Source organism: Falco biarmicus, chromosome 1 (assembly GCF_023638135.1).
Source record: "Falco biarmicus isolate bFalBia1 chromosome 1, bFalBia1.pri, whole genome shotgun sequence".
In the NCBI taxonomy this organism is placed as follows: Eukaryota; Metazoa; Chordata; class Aves; order Falconiformes; family Falconidae; genus Falco; species Falco biarmicus.
In genome coordinates, this window is record NC_079288.1 from 60,955,858 (window position 1) to 60,969,048 (window position 13,191).

The window sequence follows — 13,191 nt, forward strand, 5'->3', positions numbered from 1 at the left end:
AGGAAGACAAGGGGATGTCCTTGTGCCAGCACATGCCGTGGTCCTGGGGTGCCAAGGCCCAAAACTTGGGGCGGTGGCGTTGCACCTTACCAGGCCCCTCCAGCTCCCTGCCCATTCCTGTGCCTGTGGGCTCCCCCCTTTTCCTCCAGCCATTCTCTCTGCTAGCTTCAGGAGAGCTACAGGATTTCCAGCCCATCTCAAGGGAACATCTTGGCTGATGCCAGCAGCTCATACCTTGCGTCAGCATCCTGGAGTTGATTTCAGGGCAATGGGTCTCCCTGGCCCCGACCCAGTGGGTGAGAAGCGCTGGAAAAGGTGCTCAAAAGGGTTCAGGGCAGAGAGACCCTCCAGCGGGGGAGAGTTTGGGCTGTGGGTCTCGTACCTGGAGCACCCAGGGAGCCAAAAGCACGGTTTCTCTCTGATCCCTCTCCGCACCAGCATGACCGACATGGACTTTGTTCCTGCAGCTCTGGGATGAGACCCCAGTGCCCAGTACAGCCCAAAGCACATACTGCTGCAGGGTGAGGAGAGGGGCTGGGTGATGCTCTGCCAACAGGGCGCTGCTGGTGGGTGCTGTGGAAGGTGAGAGAGGACTGGAGGACACTCAGGCTGTGGTCACGCTCACCTACAGCAGAAATCATCCTGGGCAAGGTGGAGGCTGGGCAGGAATGGGACAGGGACGATGGGCAGGAGCGGCTTGGGTGCCACGGAGAAGCAAGCTGGGGAACTGGGATAGGGGCACCTGCGTGGAACCCCGCCAGACGTTGGGGGTCTGGTTGCGTTGGTCCCTGAAGCTTGGGAGGCCAGCATGCACCAGGCCAAACAGTATCTGAGACTGCCTTTTCTGGGGCCCCACCAGTGCCCACCAGCTCCAAGGGATGAGCACCAGCACCCACAGTGAGCTACTGGCACTGCCCCTCCGGCACCAGGACCCCTCCTTCCCATAAGGGCCCCACGGGGAGCCCTGCCGGGGGCTGGCACCCAGGTCCCCTGTCCCTCGGCTGCCCCACCAGCAGGGCGAGGGGCAAAGCCGAAGCGCCCCGGGCGCACAGCCGCTCCCCAGGCTCTGGCCAGGCCCGGCTCCCCCACACCCGCCCGGTCCCAGCGCCCCGGGGCGCGGCCCCCACCCCGCTCCCACAGCTGGGGACGTGACCCGGACCCCTGCCCGCCCCTCTGCCCCCGGGGACCCTGCCGGGACCCAGCCCCTGCGGCACCGGAGACCCCCGGGCCCTGCCGGCACGGCCGGTCCCACCGTGCGGGGCCGCCGGGCCGCCGCCCCCCGCCGGCACCGTCCCCGCCCGGGCCGGGCCCCGCAGCTCCCGGGGGCGGCGGCACCGGGGCGGCCACCGCTCCCCGTGCCCGGCCAGCCCGGCTCCGCCGCGTCCCCGGCGGGGTGCGGGAGCCGGTGCGGATCCCTGGAGCGGCCTCTGCTCCCGGCGCGGCGCGTTCTGAGCTGGAACGGGCGTTCGGGTGGAAGCGGGGCCTGGGGCAGAGCCCGGAGCCGCCCCGGGCCCGGCTGTGGCGGTGCTCGGCGCTGCCGGCTCCGGCCCCTGGCACCGCCTGTAGGGGGGCGCCGGGCGGGGCTGGGCCCAGCGGGACCCCGTGCCCCGGCAGCTGCTCCCGCACCCCCCGGCTCCAGCAGAGCCGGCACCGGGCCGGGGGGGTCTGTCCCGCCGGCAGCCGCTCTGGGAAAGGGCTGGGGAGAAGCAGCCGGCCGGTGCCCGCGGCGGGAGGAGGGAGTCGGGCGAGGAGGGGTCGCCGGCCACGCCGGGAGACCCCAGCCCTGCCGGGCCCCCTCCTTCCCCAGGGGACACGGCCCCTCCCCTCCCCCCCCGCCGGGACGTGGTGGGAACCGGGAGCAGCCGGGGACCCCCAGCGCCAGGGGCTGAGCTGCAGCTGCCGCCCCCGAGAGGGCACCGCAGGGGGTCGGTGCCGAAACCCACCGGGAAAGCCGCAGCCCGCGAGCGCGGAAGGAGGGAGAAGCCGCCCCGGGCCCCCGCAGTTTTCCTCGGTTTCCCCGTTGCCCCTGCCCGGCCCTGTCCGGGGACCCCGAGGCCGCCCGGGGCGGGCGGGACACGGCGGTGACCCCGGTTCCCGCCCGCCCGCCCGCCCGCTGCGGCTGCCCCGCGCCGGGACCGTGAGAGCAGCGGCCGGAGCCGCCCCGGGGAGACGGGATACCCGGGCCCGGCGCGGCGGCACCCTCGCCTCGGCCCCGGCCCCGGGCGGAGACGCTGCGGCGGCGCCCCCCGTCGGCCGCGGGGATCTTGAAGCCTCGGCGGCTGCCGCGCACCTGCCCCGCGCGGTGGCGCCCCCTGGCGGCCGCGATGCGGCACCGCAGCCCCCGGTACGGGCACAGGTGACACCATCGGGGCGCCGGGGCGCGACCCCCCGGGCCCTCCCGCCCTCGCCCCGCAGCGTCGTTGCTCTCCCTGCCGGCCGCGTGCCGCTAGTCATAAGGCTCCACCTGCCTGTCCCGTCCCAGCGAGCGGCCGGGACTGGGGCCGGGACCCCCACGGGCTCCCGCCGCTCCCTCCGGTGCTCCCCGGGGGACCCCACCCCGCCCCCCCGGCCCCCGTCCCTTTCGGCCTGCCCTGCGCCCTCCGTGCCGGCGGCTGCCGTTAACCATCACCGCCCGGGGAGGGGCTGAGGCTCCCAGGGCCGGCGGCGCGGTCCCGTGTGGCAGCGCTGTACCCGCAGCCCCGAGCCCGCCCGGCACCCGTTAACGGGGCCGAAGCGGGGGGAGAAGCGCGGCCGTGAGGGGGAGCAGGCGGCGCCGGGCCCCGTTCCCGGCCCCTCACGGCCCAGGCTCGGGCACGGCGGCACCGGGGGCGGTGGCGGGCAGGAGCGGGGCATCCCCCACCGGCACCGGCACCGGCGCACGTGATCCGGGGCGGACTCCGGCGGGCGGGGCACGGCCCGGCCACAGCCCCGGGCACGGCGGGACCCAGCCGCTGCCGAGGCCCGGCCATGGGGGAGGAGGAGGTGGCGCGGCAGGAGCTGGGCAGCCTCCGCGGCATCCCCCTGTACCAGTGCTTCGTGCAGGGCTGGCCGCAGGTGGAGGCGTTCCGGGCCCGGCCGGATGACCTGCTGGTCGCCACCTACCCCAAATCGGGTGAGTGGCCCTGGGGAAGGGGCGGGGGGCACGGGGCGGAGGGCGGGGGACGCCGGCCCTCGCGACACTGTCCCTGCGCCGCAGGCACCACGTGGCTGAGCGAGATCCTGGACTTGATCTACCACGACGGCGATGTGGAGAAGTGCCGACGGGATGCCATCTTCAACCGGGTGCCCTTCCTGGAGATGAAGGCCCCCAAGATGCCGAGCGGTGAGCCCCCCGCCCAGCCGCGCCCCGGGCTGGGTGAGGAGGAGGCTGGGGTGGGGGTGCTGGGGTCACGCTGCTAAGCCCCCCGTCCCGCAGGGGTTGAGCTGCTGGAGAAAACCCCCTCCCCGCGGCTGGTGAAGACCCATCTCCCAGTCCATCTCCTCCCAGCGTCCTTCCAGGACAATGGCTGCAAGGTAATGCCACGGGTGCCCCCTGCCTCTGTCCCCATCTGGGTGGCAGGGAGGGGGTGCCACTCTGCACCCCCCAACCACATCGCCGGCTGTCCATAGGTCATCTACATGGCCCGCAACCCCAAGGATGTCGTCATCTCCTACTACTACTTCTATCAGATGGCCAAGATGCACCCTGATCCCGGCACTCTGGGCGAGTTCCTGGAGACCTTCCTGGCTGGCAAAGGTGGGGCCTGAGCCCCGGGGTGCCCACCGGTAGGCAGTGTCCCCCACCACCCCACTTTTCAGCTGACCTTTAAACCACATCCCACAGTGGCCTACGGGTCCTGGTACCAGCACGTCCAGGGCTGGTGGGAGAAGAAGCAGGAGAAGCAGCTCCTTTACCTCTTCTATGAGGACATGAAGAAGGTGAGGGTGGGATGGAGACGAGGGTGCCCTGGTTTCCTCCCTCCCCGATTTTTTGGCAGCTTCCTCATGTCAGCCACTCCGCAGGATCCGTGGCAGGAGGTGCAGAAGATCCTGCGGTTCCTGGGCAAGGAGATGGAGGAGGAGGTGGTGGCGAGGATCCTCCACCACACTTCTTTCCAGGAGATGAAGAAGAACCCTGCTGCCAACTACGAGACCATCCCCAGAGCCCTGATGGACCACAGCCTCTCCCCCTTCCTTCGGAAAGGTGGGGTTTGGTCAGCCGTGGAGGGGTGTTCCTGGGCTGTATTGCAGCCCCCATATGCGGTTGCAAATATTTTGGGGGTGTCAGGATTTGCCCCACTCACTTTTCCACCCTCAGGAATCTCCGGGGACTGGAAGAACCACTTCACTGTGGCCCAGAACGAGCGCTTTGACCAGCACTACCGGGAGCACATGGTGGGCTCTGACCTCCGCTTCCAGATGGAGGTGTGAGGGCTCACCCCCCTTTTTGGGGAGGGTGGGCTCTACTTCTCCCCTCTTCCACAGCGGGGAGGGTGGGTCCAGACCGAGCATCCTTGCACTAATTTGCTTTTCCCTCTGCAATAAATTGGGATAACCGGAGGATGGATCCTTTACTTGCGGGAGAGTGGGAAAGCTGACTCCTAGGAGAGCCTCAGGCACCCCCACGCTCTGCGGGCGGGAGCGTGGGCGCATGCGGTCGATTTTTAAGCAGCGTGATCGGGCATCACCAGGGGTGGGCATCCTCCCAAAACCCACCGCTGGCTCCCGATGCCTTGGGCTGCCCCAGCCCCATCCTACCAAGGTGCCTGGAGGGATCAAAGATCAGTGAAGAGTGGAAAAACCCCAGAGAGCCAGCAAACCTGCTGCTCCCGCTGGCAGCTCCCGTGTGCGCAGGAGCTCTCACGCCTCCGGCTTGTGGCAAGTTTCTTGACAGAGCGGGCGGTGGTGGGGCTCGCCCCAGGGCACCTGGCCCAGCTGGGGCTTGTCAGCCTGTGAGCAAAGGTGAAGGGAAACACCACCCCACTGGCCTATTGCCCTGGCCGCTGCACCGTCCTACTTGCCAGGTGGGGAACCCACCCTGCAACATCCAACCCTTGGGGATGGATGGCTGGAGCAAACCTGTCCCCATCCTATTGGGGCCAAGGGTTTGCTTTGGAACCCCAAAAACCCCGGTTCTGCCCCGTTTCCAGCCTGTTCTTGAGTTCCCAAGATTGCAGCTTTTTGGCAAGGCAATCTCATGCTATTGCTTCATCCCCAAAAAGTTGCAACCCGGACCTGATTCCTAAAGAGCATCCATGCATTTATTTAAATGCTGATGGAGATCTTTGCTTCCCCAGCTCCTGGCTTTGCCTGTGGAGGTTGCACATGCAGTTTTGCTAGCATATGGACAGACAGGCAGGCAGGGAAGGCATGTCCCTGCCTGCAAAACACCCCAATGCCTGACACTGCGTGTCCCATCTCACCGAGAACTTGGCCCTGGGAACAAATCAGGGACATTTTTCTAAAGGTTGCAAACCAGTGAGTTGCTCCCCCTCCCTGGCTGCCGTCTCTTCTGTCCTCCCCACGCCCTCCTGGCTTGCGTTCCTCTGTGGGAAGCAGGTAAGGAGGGGCACGTCACCACCAGCAGCACCTTTAAACCCTTTTCCCAGAAACACGATATCAGCTGCACTCTGCTTTGCAACCCTGTAAACTTTGGACCTGTATTTGAGTGCCTTGCGGGGTGTGTGTGTGACCAAGCCCGACCCACATCCCACTAGTGAGCCCTGCATGGGTGCGAGGAGCGGGGAATGGCTACGGGGGTGACCCCCGCACTGGGACAGGTCAGGTCCCCCAGGGTGTGAATTGGGATTTCCTCCCTGCATTTGCCTCCGTGGGCAGATTGGGAAGCTGTGATTCCTCCCTTGCCACCTGTGTGTGATGGTGCTGAGCATGGCACAGCTCATCACAGGCACTGGGGGCTGTCCCCAGGGGGACTGCATCCCCATCCCAGCTCGCTCCTTCCCTGCACCCCTCCCCCTGCAGTGCCAGGACCAGGTCGCTCCAGGTCCCTTCCCTAATGATGTCCCCTGGCCTCCTGCTGCCACAGACACCTCTCCACACCTCCATCTTCTACCCAGGGAAGGGAAAATAACTAAATGCCTGCCCCAAGGCCGTGGGCAATGTTTTGCCTCCTCCCTGCCAGAGGGCTGGACAAAGAGGCAGGTAAATGGTAGACCCCGGCCGCGGTCAGGGTGGTTGGCCCATTTTGGGGTGCCCTGGCCTCGCAAGCAGAGAGCCTGTGGGGGTGGGAGGGTGGGGTGGGGGGCTCAGAGGAGCTCAGTGTCCCTGCAAGCCTCTGGGAGATGGAGGTGAGCCACAAAGCCTCTCTCCACAAAACACACCTGGGGGGTCTCACAGCCGGCATCTCCAGCATTTCCATCCTGGCCGGCGTGTAGAAAGGTTTCCCTGGGAGAGTCCTGGGACAGCCCAGCTCCCCATTCCTTTCTCCTTCAAACCCTCACGTAGCCTCCCCCAAGCTGGCCTTCACCATGATGCCATGCAACAGAGAGCTGGGGGAAAAAAGCTGGGGGAGGGGGGCAGAAAGCAGCCTGACCCCCCCCAGCCAGCAAAACCTCTGCCAGCTTTTACACCCCCGGAGCGGCGCTGCCAGCGTGGTACAGGCAGCTGCCCACTGCCTGTGCTGACCTGTGGCCCCAGCGCCAGCCGTGCCCCTCCATGCTCCCTGCACCGCCAGCTGGCCTCCAAAATCCCCACAGGAGGCAGATGCCACTGTCCGGGGATGCCCGCATGTAAGGGACCGTTTCCTTCCTGTGGCCGGGATGGATGGGCGCAACAGGGATTTTGGGGACCCCAGGGGATGAAGTGGCCCTGTGACGCTCGCTGCTGCCAGCCTTGCTGTCCCCACACAGGGAGACATGGGCTGGGAGCTGTGCTGATGGGGCCACAGATAACCGCCACGGCCCTACCTAGAGGTCAGTAGCCGCTGGCTTCTCTCCAGCACTTGCTCCTCCCTCCTGGCAGCTGCAGCGGTGACAAAGATTGCTGTCCCAGCCAGCCCTGCCTATTCCCTTTTCCTCGCCATAAAAACACCGTGAGGCCCCGTGTCTCCTCATCCTCCACCTTCACCCTCCCAGTGCCACCCTCCTGTCGTCACCCTCCCGGCATCACCGTCCCGGTGCAGAGCGGCACGGTGTCAGGTGAGCCAGGTGCCTCGGCACACCCTGTGGGTGCCCTGCCCACGCTCGGCCCTTTGGAGCTGCATGCCATGGGGTGCCGGGTGGTGGGTTTGGGGTACCAAACCTTCCCCTGGGCTGGGGGCTGCTGACATAACCCCAGGGACCTGTTTTCCTGCTCCCCTAGGGTGCTGAGCTGGGGGGGGGGAGGTGCCTGCCTGGGTGATGCCAGCACCTCACTGGCACCCCCAGCCCTGGCTGGGGCATGAGGTGGGCTCCTGCCCCTGCAGACGGGACCCTTGTCCCCGTCGTGGGTGTGTAGCAGAAGGGCTACGGTGACCTTTGGTCCCTGAGATAGTGGCGTCACCGCCGCGCCCCAGGTGGGCGGCACCGGGTGCCTGTGCTGCCCTGGTTGGCGGCTGCCCTGGCAGGGTGAGGGGTCCCCCCTCGCTGTCCAGCCCTGCCACGTGTCCCCATCCCCGGCAGGATGGCTGATCCCAACAGCTGCCTGCGGCAGCCCTGGCTCATGGTGCATGGCATCCCCATGGTCAATGCCTTTGCCCACAACTGGGAACGAGTTGACCACTTCCAGAGCCGCCCTGAGGACATCGTGGTGGTCACCTTCCCCAAATCCGGTGAGCAACCCCAAGCCCACCAGACGTGGCAGTGCCAGGTGGGTGAGGGTACTGTACGGCTGGGGACTGCTGGGGGGGGGTGCAGCATGTCCGGGGCTGTCAGGACAGAGCTGTGTGGGATTTCCCTTCTCCCCCACAGCGCCTGGTTGAGGCCCAGGGGGTTGTCGGTGCTGAGCACCCCAGCGCTGCTCTGGCCACCCTCTAGTGGATTGTTTTCCCCAGGTACCACCTGGGTCAGTGAGATCGTGGACATGATCCTGCAAGGCGGTGACCCTGAGAAGTGCAAGCGGGACATTATCACCAAAAGGGTGCCCATGCTGGAGTTCTCTGGCCCTGGGGACATGCCAGCAGGTAGCGGGTGTGGGGGCTTGGCCATAGGCACCCCAGCAGGGGCTGAGCCCAGGGGGACTCTGCCAAGGGCTCGCTGGGGATGTGCTTTGTGGTACACCAGGGACGGACCTGCTGGCCACCATGCCCTCACCCCGTGTTGTGAAGACCCACCTGCCTGCACATATCCTGCCTAAATCCTTCTGGGAAAACGGCTGCAAGGTAACCCCCAACCCTGGTCTTTGCCCTGGGGGCACTGCAGCCTCCCTGTTCCCGTGGGGCAGGATCCCTCACTGCTCCCTCCAGCACCCTAAGTGGTGTTGTGAGCCCTAGGGGCTGGAGCATCCTCCTTTTGGGGGGCCTGGGGCTGCCCCTTGTACCCCATGGCCCCTCTGCAGATGGTCTACGTGGGGCGCAATGCCAAGGATGTGGCTGTATCCTTCTACCATTTTGACCTGATGAACAAGTACCAGAAGCATCCTGGGACGTGGGCCGAGTACCTGGAGGAGTTCATGGCTGGCAGAGGTGGGACAGAGCACCCATGGGTGCATGTGGGGGACCCTGTGTGGTGCTGTCACCCAGTGACACTCCCTAACTTGTTCTCCCCATGCAGTGGCATATGGCTCCTGGTATGACCATGTAAAGGACTACTGGGAGCGGAGGAAGAATCACCCCATCCTCTACCTCTTTTATGAAGACTTGAAGGAGGTGAGGTACTGGGGAGGATGGTGCTGTGGGGTCTGGGGGGTGGCAGGAGGGGTAAGCATCAGTCTGCATCCCACAGGACCTCCGTTGGGAGATTGTCAAAGTGGCCCAGTTCCTGGGGCAGGAGCTGCCAGAGGCGGCGCTGGATGCCATCACCCAACACACCTCCTTTGAGGTCATGCGGGACAACCCCACCACCAACTACAGCATGGTGCCCTCCCACATCATGGACCACAGCATCTCCCCCTTCATGCGCAAAGGTGAGCGGCCTGGGGGGCTCCCGGTGCATCGTCCCCCCTGGCCTCCGCTGAGCCCCATCTTGTCCTGTCCCAGGCACCACTGGAGACTGGAAGAACCACTTCACTGTGGCCCAGAGTGAGCGTTTCGACCAGGACTACGCACAGAAGATGTCGGGCACCAGCCTGCGCTTCCGCACCCAGATTTGAGATGGTGCCGTTGCATGCCCCCCCAGCCCACCCCCCCAGCCATGCCCTCTCGCAGCAGCTCCAGCACTGCCCCAGCCTGCCTGCGTCTCACCAGCCTCCCTGTGCCAGAGGGACTTTTGCAAAAAATAAAAGAGTTTTATTTCTGCATCTTCCTCCCAGATTTGCACCCATATGAAAGCTGCTGCATTGCTACAAAGTGCTGCGGAGACTCACCCCACCTCGCATCACCCCAGCCCCACGTTGCCTGCTCAGGACATGTGTAAGCTATGCCTGTGTGGCTTTTTTTGTCCTCCAAAAAAAGCCAGTATGCAGTACAGGGAGGTTTCCAGCACAGAACAAAAGTTGTTAGCAGCTCCCACATGTGCATCTCTACCATGGCCACGGCTCACACAGGGTCCCACATCCACCACCTCCTACCTCAGAAACCTTCCTGCTGATGTCACGTGTTGGAGCAGGGGGGGAGCAGAACAGGGCAGAGCAGGGTGATGGCCATGTCCCCATCACTACTGGGGCCGTGTGGAATAGATGAGGTGAGTGCGATGGGGACAAAACCAGCCTCAGTTTGGTCGGGAGATGGACGCAGCCTGGGGAGCTTGGGACCAGTCCTTCCACCTAGGAGCAATGAAGCTGGAGGCAAAAGGAGGATTTTGCCAATTGCTTTTGTGCTGTTCTGCTCCCAGGGACCTGCAAGCCGCTGTGCTGTGCCAGTCTCCCCACAGCCGCGTCACTCACCAGGTATGGCAAGTCCCCCGGGGATGGGAGGAGAGGGTCCCCTCGGTGTGGTCGGAAAAACTACAGCTGAAGGGCACACTGCAGTGCACGATGCAACTAGGGCGCTGGAACAGCATTGCTAAAAGCCGGTGCTTTTAAAATATCTGGGTTTATGCCAAGTTCATTTAAGAAAAGGAAACTGCAAACTGGATGTTTGTTGGGTCCCAGTTCCTCAGGTGCTGTCCTCTCCTGCCCACGTTCATCATCCTCTCTTCTTGCTTTTGGTACACAGGCACGATGAACTTGCCTGCAATCTAGAGGAAATACTCCTTGCTTGTAGGCACAGAGCATCTCTGAAGATGCAATTTCTTTCTCAGGAGTGGGTGAAATATGCCAAAAAAAAATTACCCGGGACCTGGGGGACAGGTGCAGTGACAGGGCTGCAGTCAGGCACAACCCAGCACTGAAACAGGGGCTATCCCTCGCAGCATCAGTACAAACAGAACGGAGCCAGAGATCCCAGAAGAGGAGACAGTAAAAATAATCCAGGTAATTACAGACAAGAGTAGAGATACCTGAAGTGGCTCGTGGTGGCTTCAGCCACTTCTGTCACACAGTAAAGGTGCCGTATAGGAAAGCAGCTCCTGAGCCAGATGTGGTTCCCTGTGTGTGTTCACTCTGTAGTTTTGTCTTGTACAAATGTGCCTTTGAAACCCTGACTCTTGTGACATCTGCCTTCCCCTGGGAATTAGCTTCCCTCTCAACAACTTTTTTTTTTTTTTTTTTTTTTTAAATAATGTCCTTTACTTCATGCACTGGGTTACCACCAGCAATTCATCCACGTTGATCTTCCCCATCCTCTGGGACTCTATAGGCTTTCCTCATAACAGCTTCTCCAACTGTGTATTTTGAGGCTGAAAGTGCCTTAGTGTATTCAGGCACTGGATTTCCTCTGCTGGTTTATCTCTCAGCCTCTCCAGATTGTGATGTCTTGCTACAGGAATTTCCTTTCATTAACTCCTGCTGTTTTGACTTAGCAATGTATTTTGCCCCCCCTGCTCTTGCCAAAGACTGCTCTTCTGCTGTCAACAACTTGTTCCTCTGTAATTTATTCCAGGCATTTTCTTTCCTCCCTAAATCTCTTGCTTACCTCCTTGTTGCTGCTTGGATACAAAGCCAGGCCTTCCAATTGCCCCTGCTTTGCTCCTTAGATGTTTCCATTTGCGTGGAAGTGCACAGAATTTTTTGTTTTCCCGAAACATCTCTGGTCTGTTAGATGACTCTCTGATGACACCTCTTTCCTCTTCATGATTCAGCTCCTGTGAAATGAATAGGGCATCAAACATGCTTCAAGAAGTGCTTTCATTCACTACTCTCAGTGAGAACCAGGGTTTTTTTGTATTTGTACCCTTTGTCCCTGGGCTCAAAGTGCAATCCAAACAGCACCTGCCCTTGCTGCTGTAGACACAGTCCTTCTTAGCAGCTGAAGAGATGCAACATAACCAGCTAGAGGAGGCTAAAATGCTGTGCCCCAGAAGTTTTGTGTATACACAGACTGCTGAGACTCCAGGAACAAAACCAGTATTTGATTATGAGGCCAGAGGAGGGATTGCAGAAGTAACTTTGCCCTTAAAAGCACCATCTAGCAAATCAGGCCAGGGTGAGTGCAGCTCCCTCGTAAATGCTCTTGTAAAACCAGGACTTTGAATCCCTTGATATGAGTGCAGTGCCTCTCTTCCCACTGCTCCTTGATGCCGAGGTGTACACATGGTAGGTGACAGCCCTGGTGGGGACAGAGGAGCTTTCCTCCTGACGGCTGCACACAGATGCCTGGGAGCAGAGCCATGGACCACAGAAGGGATTTCCTGCTGGCTTAGAGGCAGCAGAGCAGGGGAAGTCCTTGATGCAGTAAGATACTGTAAGAGTGGCCAAGGGTGCTCCCACTTTGCATGCAGAGGCCCAGACATCCCAGCTGATGACATCCAAAGCAGATAATGTTCCTCGCTCACTCCTCCAGCCTCAAAACGCCCCAGGCATGGGATACAGCACCCCCAGCCAAAACCCCACCCACGCCTCCTAGTGCAAAGAGAGGAGGAAACACGAGCCTGTCCTGGTGAAATACCCCCAGGGATGAAATGGCACCCCCCACAATCACTAGGTGAAGCCCAAGTCCAAACCTCCAAACCTGATTTCCTGGGAGCAGAGGGGATGCCTCTATTTGCCTCCCAGACAGATGTGCAGAAACACTCCTCCATGCTCCAGTTAGCAGCAGACGAGGTGCTCCCCTCTGCACCCCAGACCGAGCTGGGATCAGCTACAAACCTGCACTATGAGAGGAAAAGCAATTTCTGCCTTCCCTGCATGCTGAGACACAAGAGGAGTCGTGGTCGCAGGCGGTGCTGGCGGGGAGGCTGTCCCGAGGATGCGTGCCACGGCCAAGGTGCGGACTTCCTACGTGGATATGCCTGCAGGGAATAAGTGGCAGGTGTATCGCTTGTGTACCAAGGCCCAGCTACAAACCTCGTGCTAGCAGCTTCCAGTGTCAAACAGCAAAACTTCTCTCCTGCAAGAAACAGTGTGGCTTAGGGCCTTGAGCAGGCAGCATCCAAGTAAGAAAAAGTTATTTCTGATAAATATCCCTGGGCCAGATTAATTTCCCCTGGCCCCTGCTCTGCTTCCCAATTTATTTTTTTGGATCAAGAAGCCAACAAGGAGGCCAGGGAAAGGCTAGGCATGGACGTGTGAGCAGCAAACACACAAGAAGGTGGGAGGGAGAGAGCAACTGCTCCTTTCCAGGCTGGTGGGCCATCAGATGAGCCCCATCATCTCTGTTCCCTCAGTACTTGCAGATTTCCCCATCTCCATAGCACTCAGCTTTCCCCTGGGGGTCGGACAGATGCTGGCAAGACAGGGGTGTGCCATATCTGCAGGCAGCTTCAGCAGGTCTCTGCTGCTGCACCTCACTGTAGAGCTGGCAAGGGCAGGGCGCAGCACCTCTTCACCACCAAAATGCACAATTCCTAGCAGGGACACAAAGCTTACCCTGGACCTTCTCTCATTTCTCTTTTTTATTTTTGCTTTCCAGGCTGGAAATGGCTCCAGCACAAGCCACCTGGTATCTGTATGTTTGCATGCCAAGGTACCCCTGCAGCATTGCAACAATAGTGAAGAGAGTTCATAAAAACTTAAACTGAATCAGTAAGAACAAATGAAATGCTATAAACCTAGCCTGTGGTGGTTTTGTCCTACAGCTGC

At 61.7% G+C, this 13,191-nt stretch overlaps 2 protein-coding genes across 3 annotated transcripts; both read left to right on the forward strand.

Annotated features, from left to right (window-relative positions):
• Nucleotides 1-2,941: 2,941 nt before the first annotated feature.
• On the forward strand, nucleotides 2,942-4,539 carry LOC130149913 (sulfotransferase 1 family member D1-like). The gene is made up of 7 exons (XM_056340168.1): nucleotides 2,942-3,112; nucleotides 3,197-3,322; nucleotides 3,416-3,513; nucleotides 3,610-3,736; nucleotides 3,824-3,918; nucleotides 4,003-4,183; nucleotides 4,298-4,539. The coding sequence occupies exons 1-7, from the start codon at nucleotides 2,968-2,970 to the stop codon at nucleotides 4,408-4,410; spliced, it is 885 nt and encodes a 294-aa protein (XP_056196143.1). The 5' UTR covers nucleotides 2,942-2,967; the 3' UTR covers nucleotides 4,411-4,539.
• A 2,449-nt stretch (nucleotides 4,540-6,988) lies between these two features.
• Nucleotides 6,989-9,372, forward strand: LOC130145004 (sulfotransferase 1B1-like). 2 transcript variants are annotated; one of them, XM_056329368.1, is made up of 8 exons: nucleotides 6,989-7,136; nucleotides 7,599-7,747; nucleotides 7,970-8,098; nucleotides 8,199-8,296; nucleotides 8,473-8,599; nucleotides 8,688-8,782; nucleotides 8,859-9,039; nucleotides 9,113-9,372. In XM_056329368.1, the coding sequence occupies exons 2-8, from the start codon at nucleotides 7,600-7,602 to the stop codon at nucleotides 9,223-9,225; spliced, it is 891 nt and encodes a 296-aa protein (XP_056185343.1). In that variant the 5' UTR covers nucleotides 6,989-7,136; nucleotide 7,599; the 3' UTR covers nucleotides 9,226-9,372. The 2 variants fall into 2 exon arrangements, with proteins under 2 accessions (XP_056185343.1, XP_056185351.1); XM_056329376.1 differs by having other exon boundaries at nucleotides 6,992-7,136; nucleotides 7,630-7,747.
• Nucleotides 9,373-13,191: the final 3,819 nt, after the last annotated feature.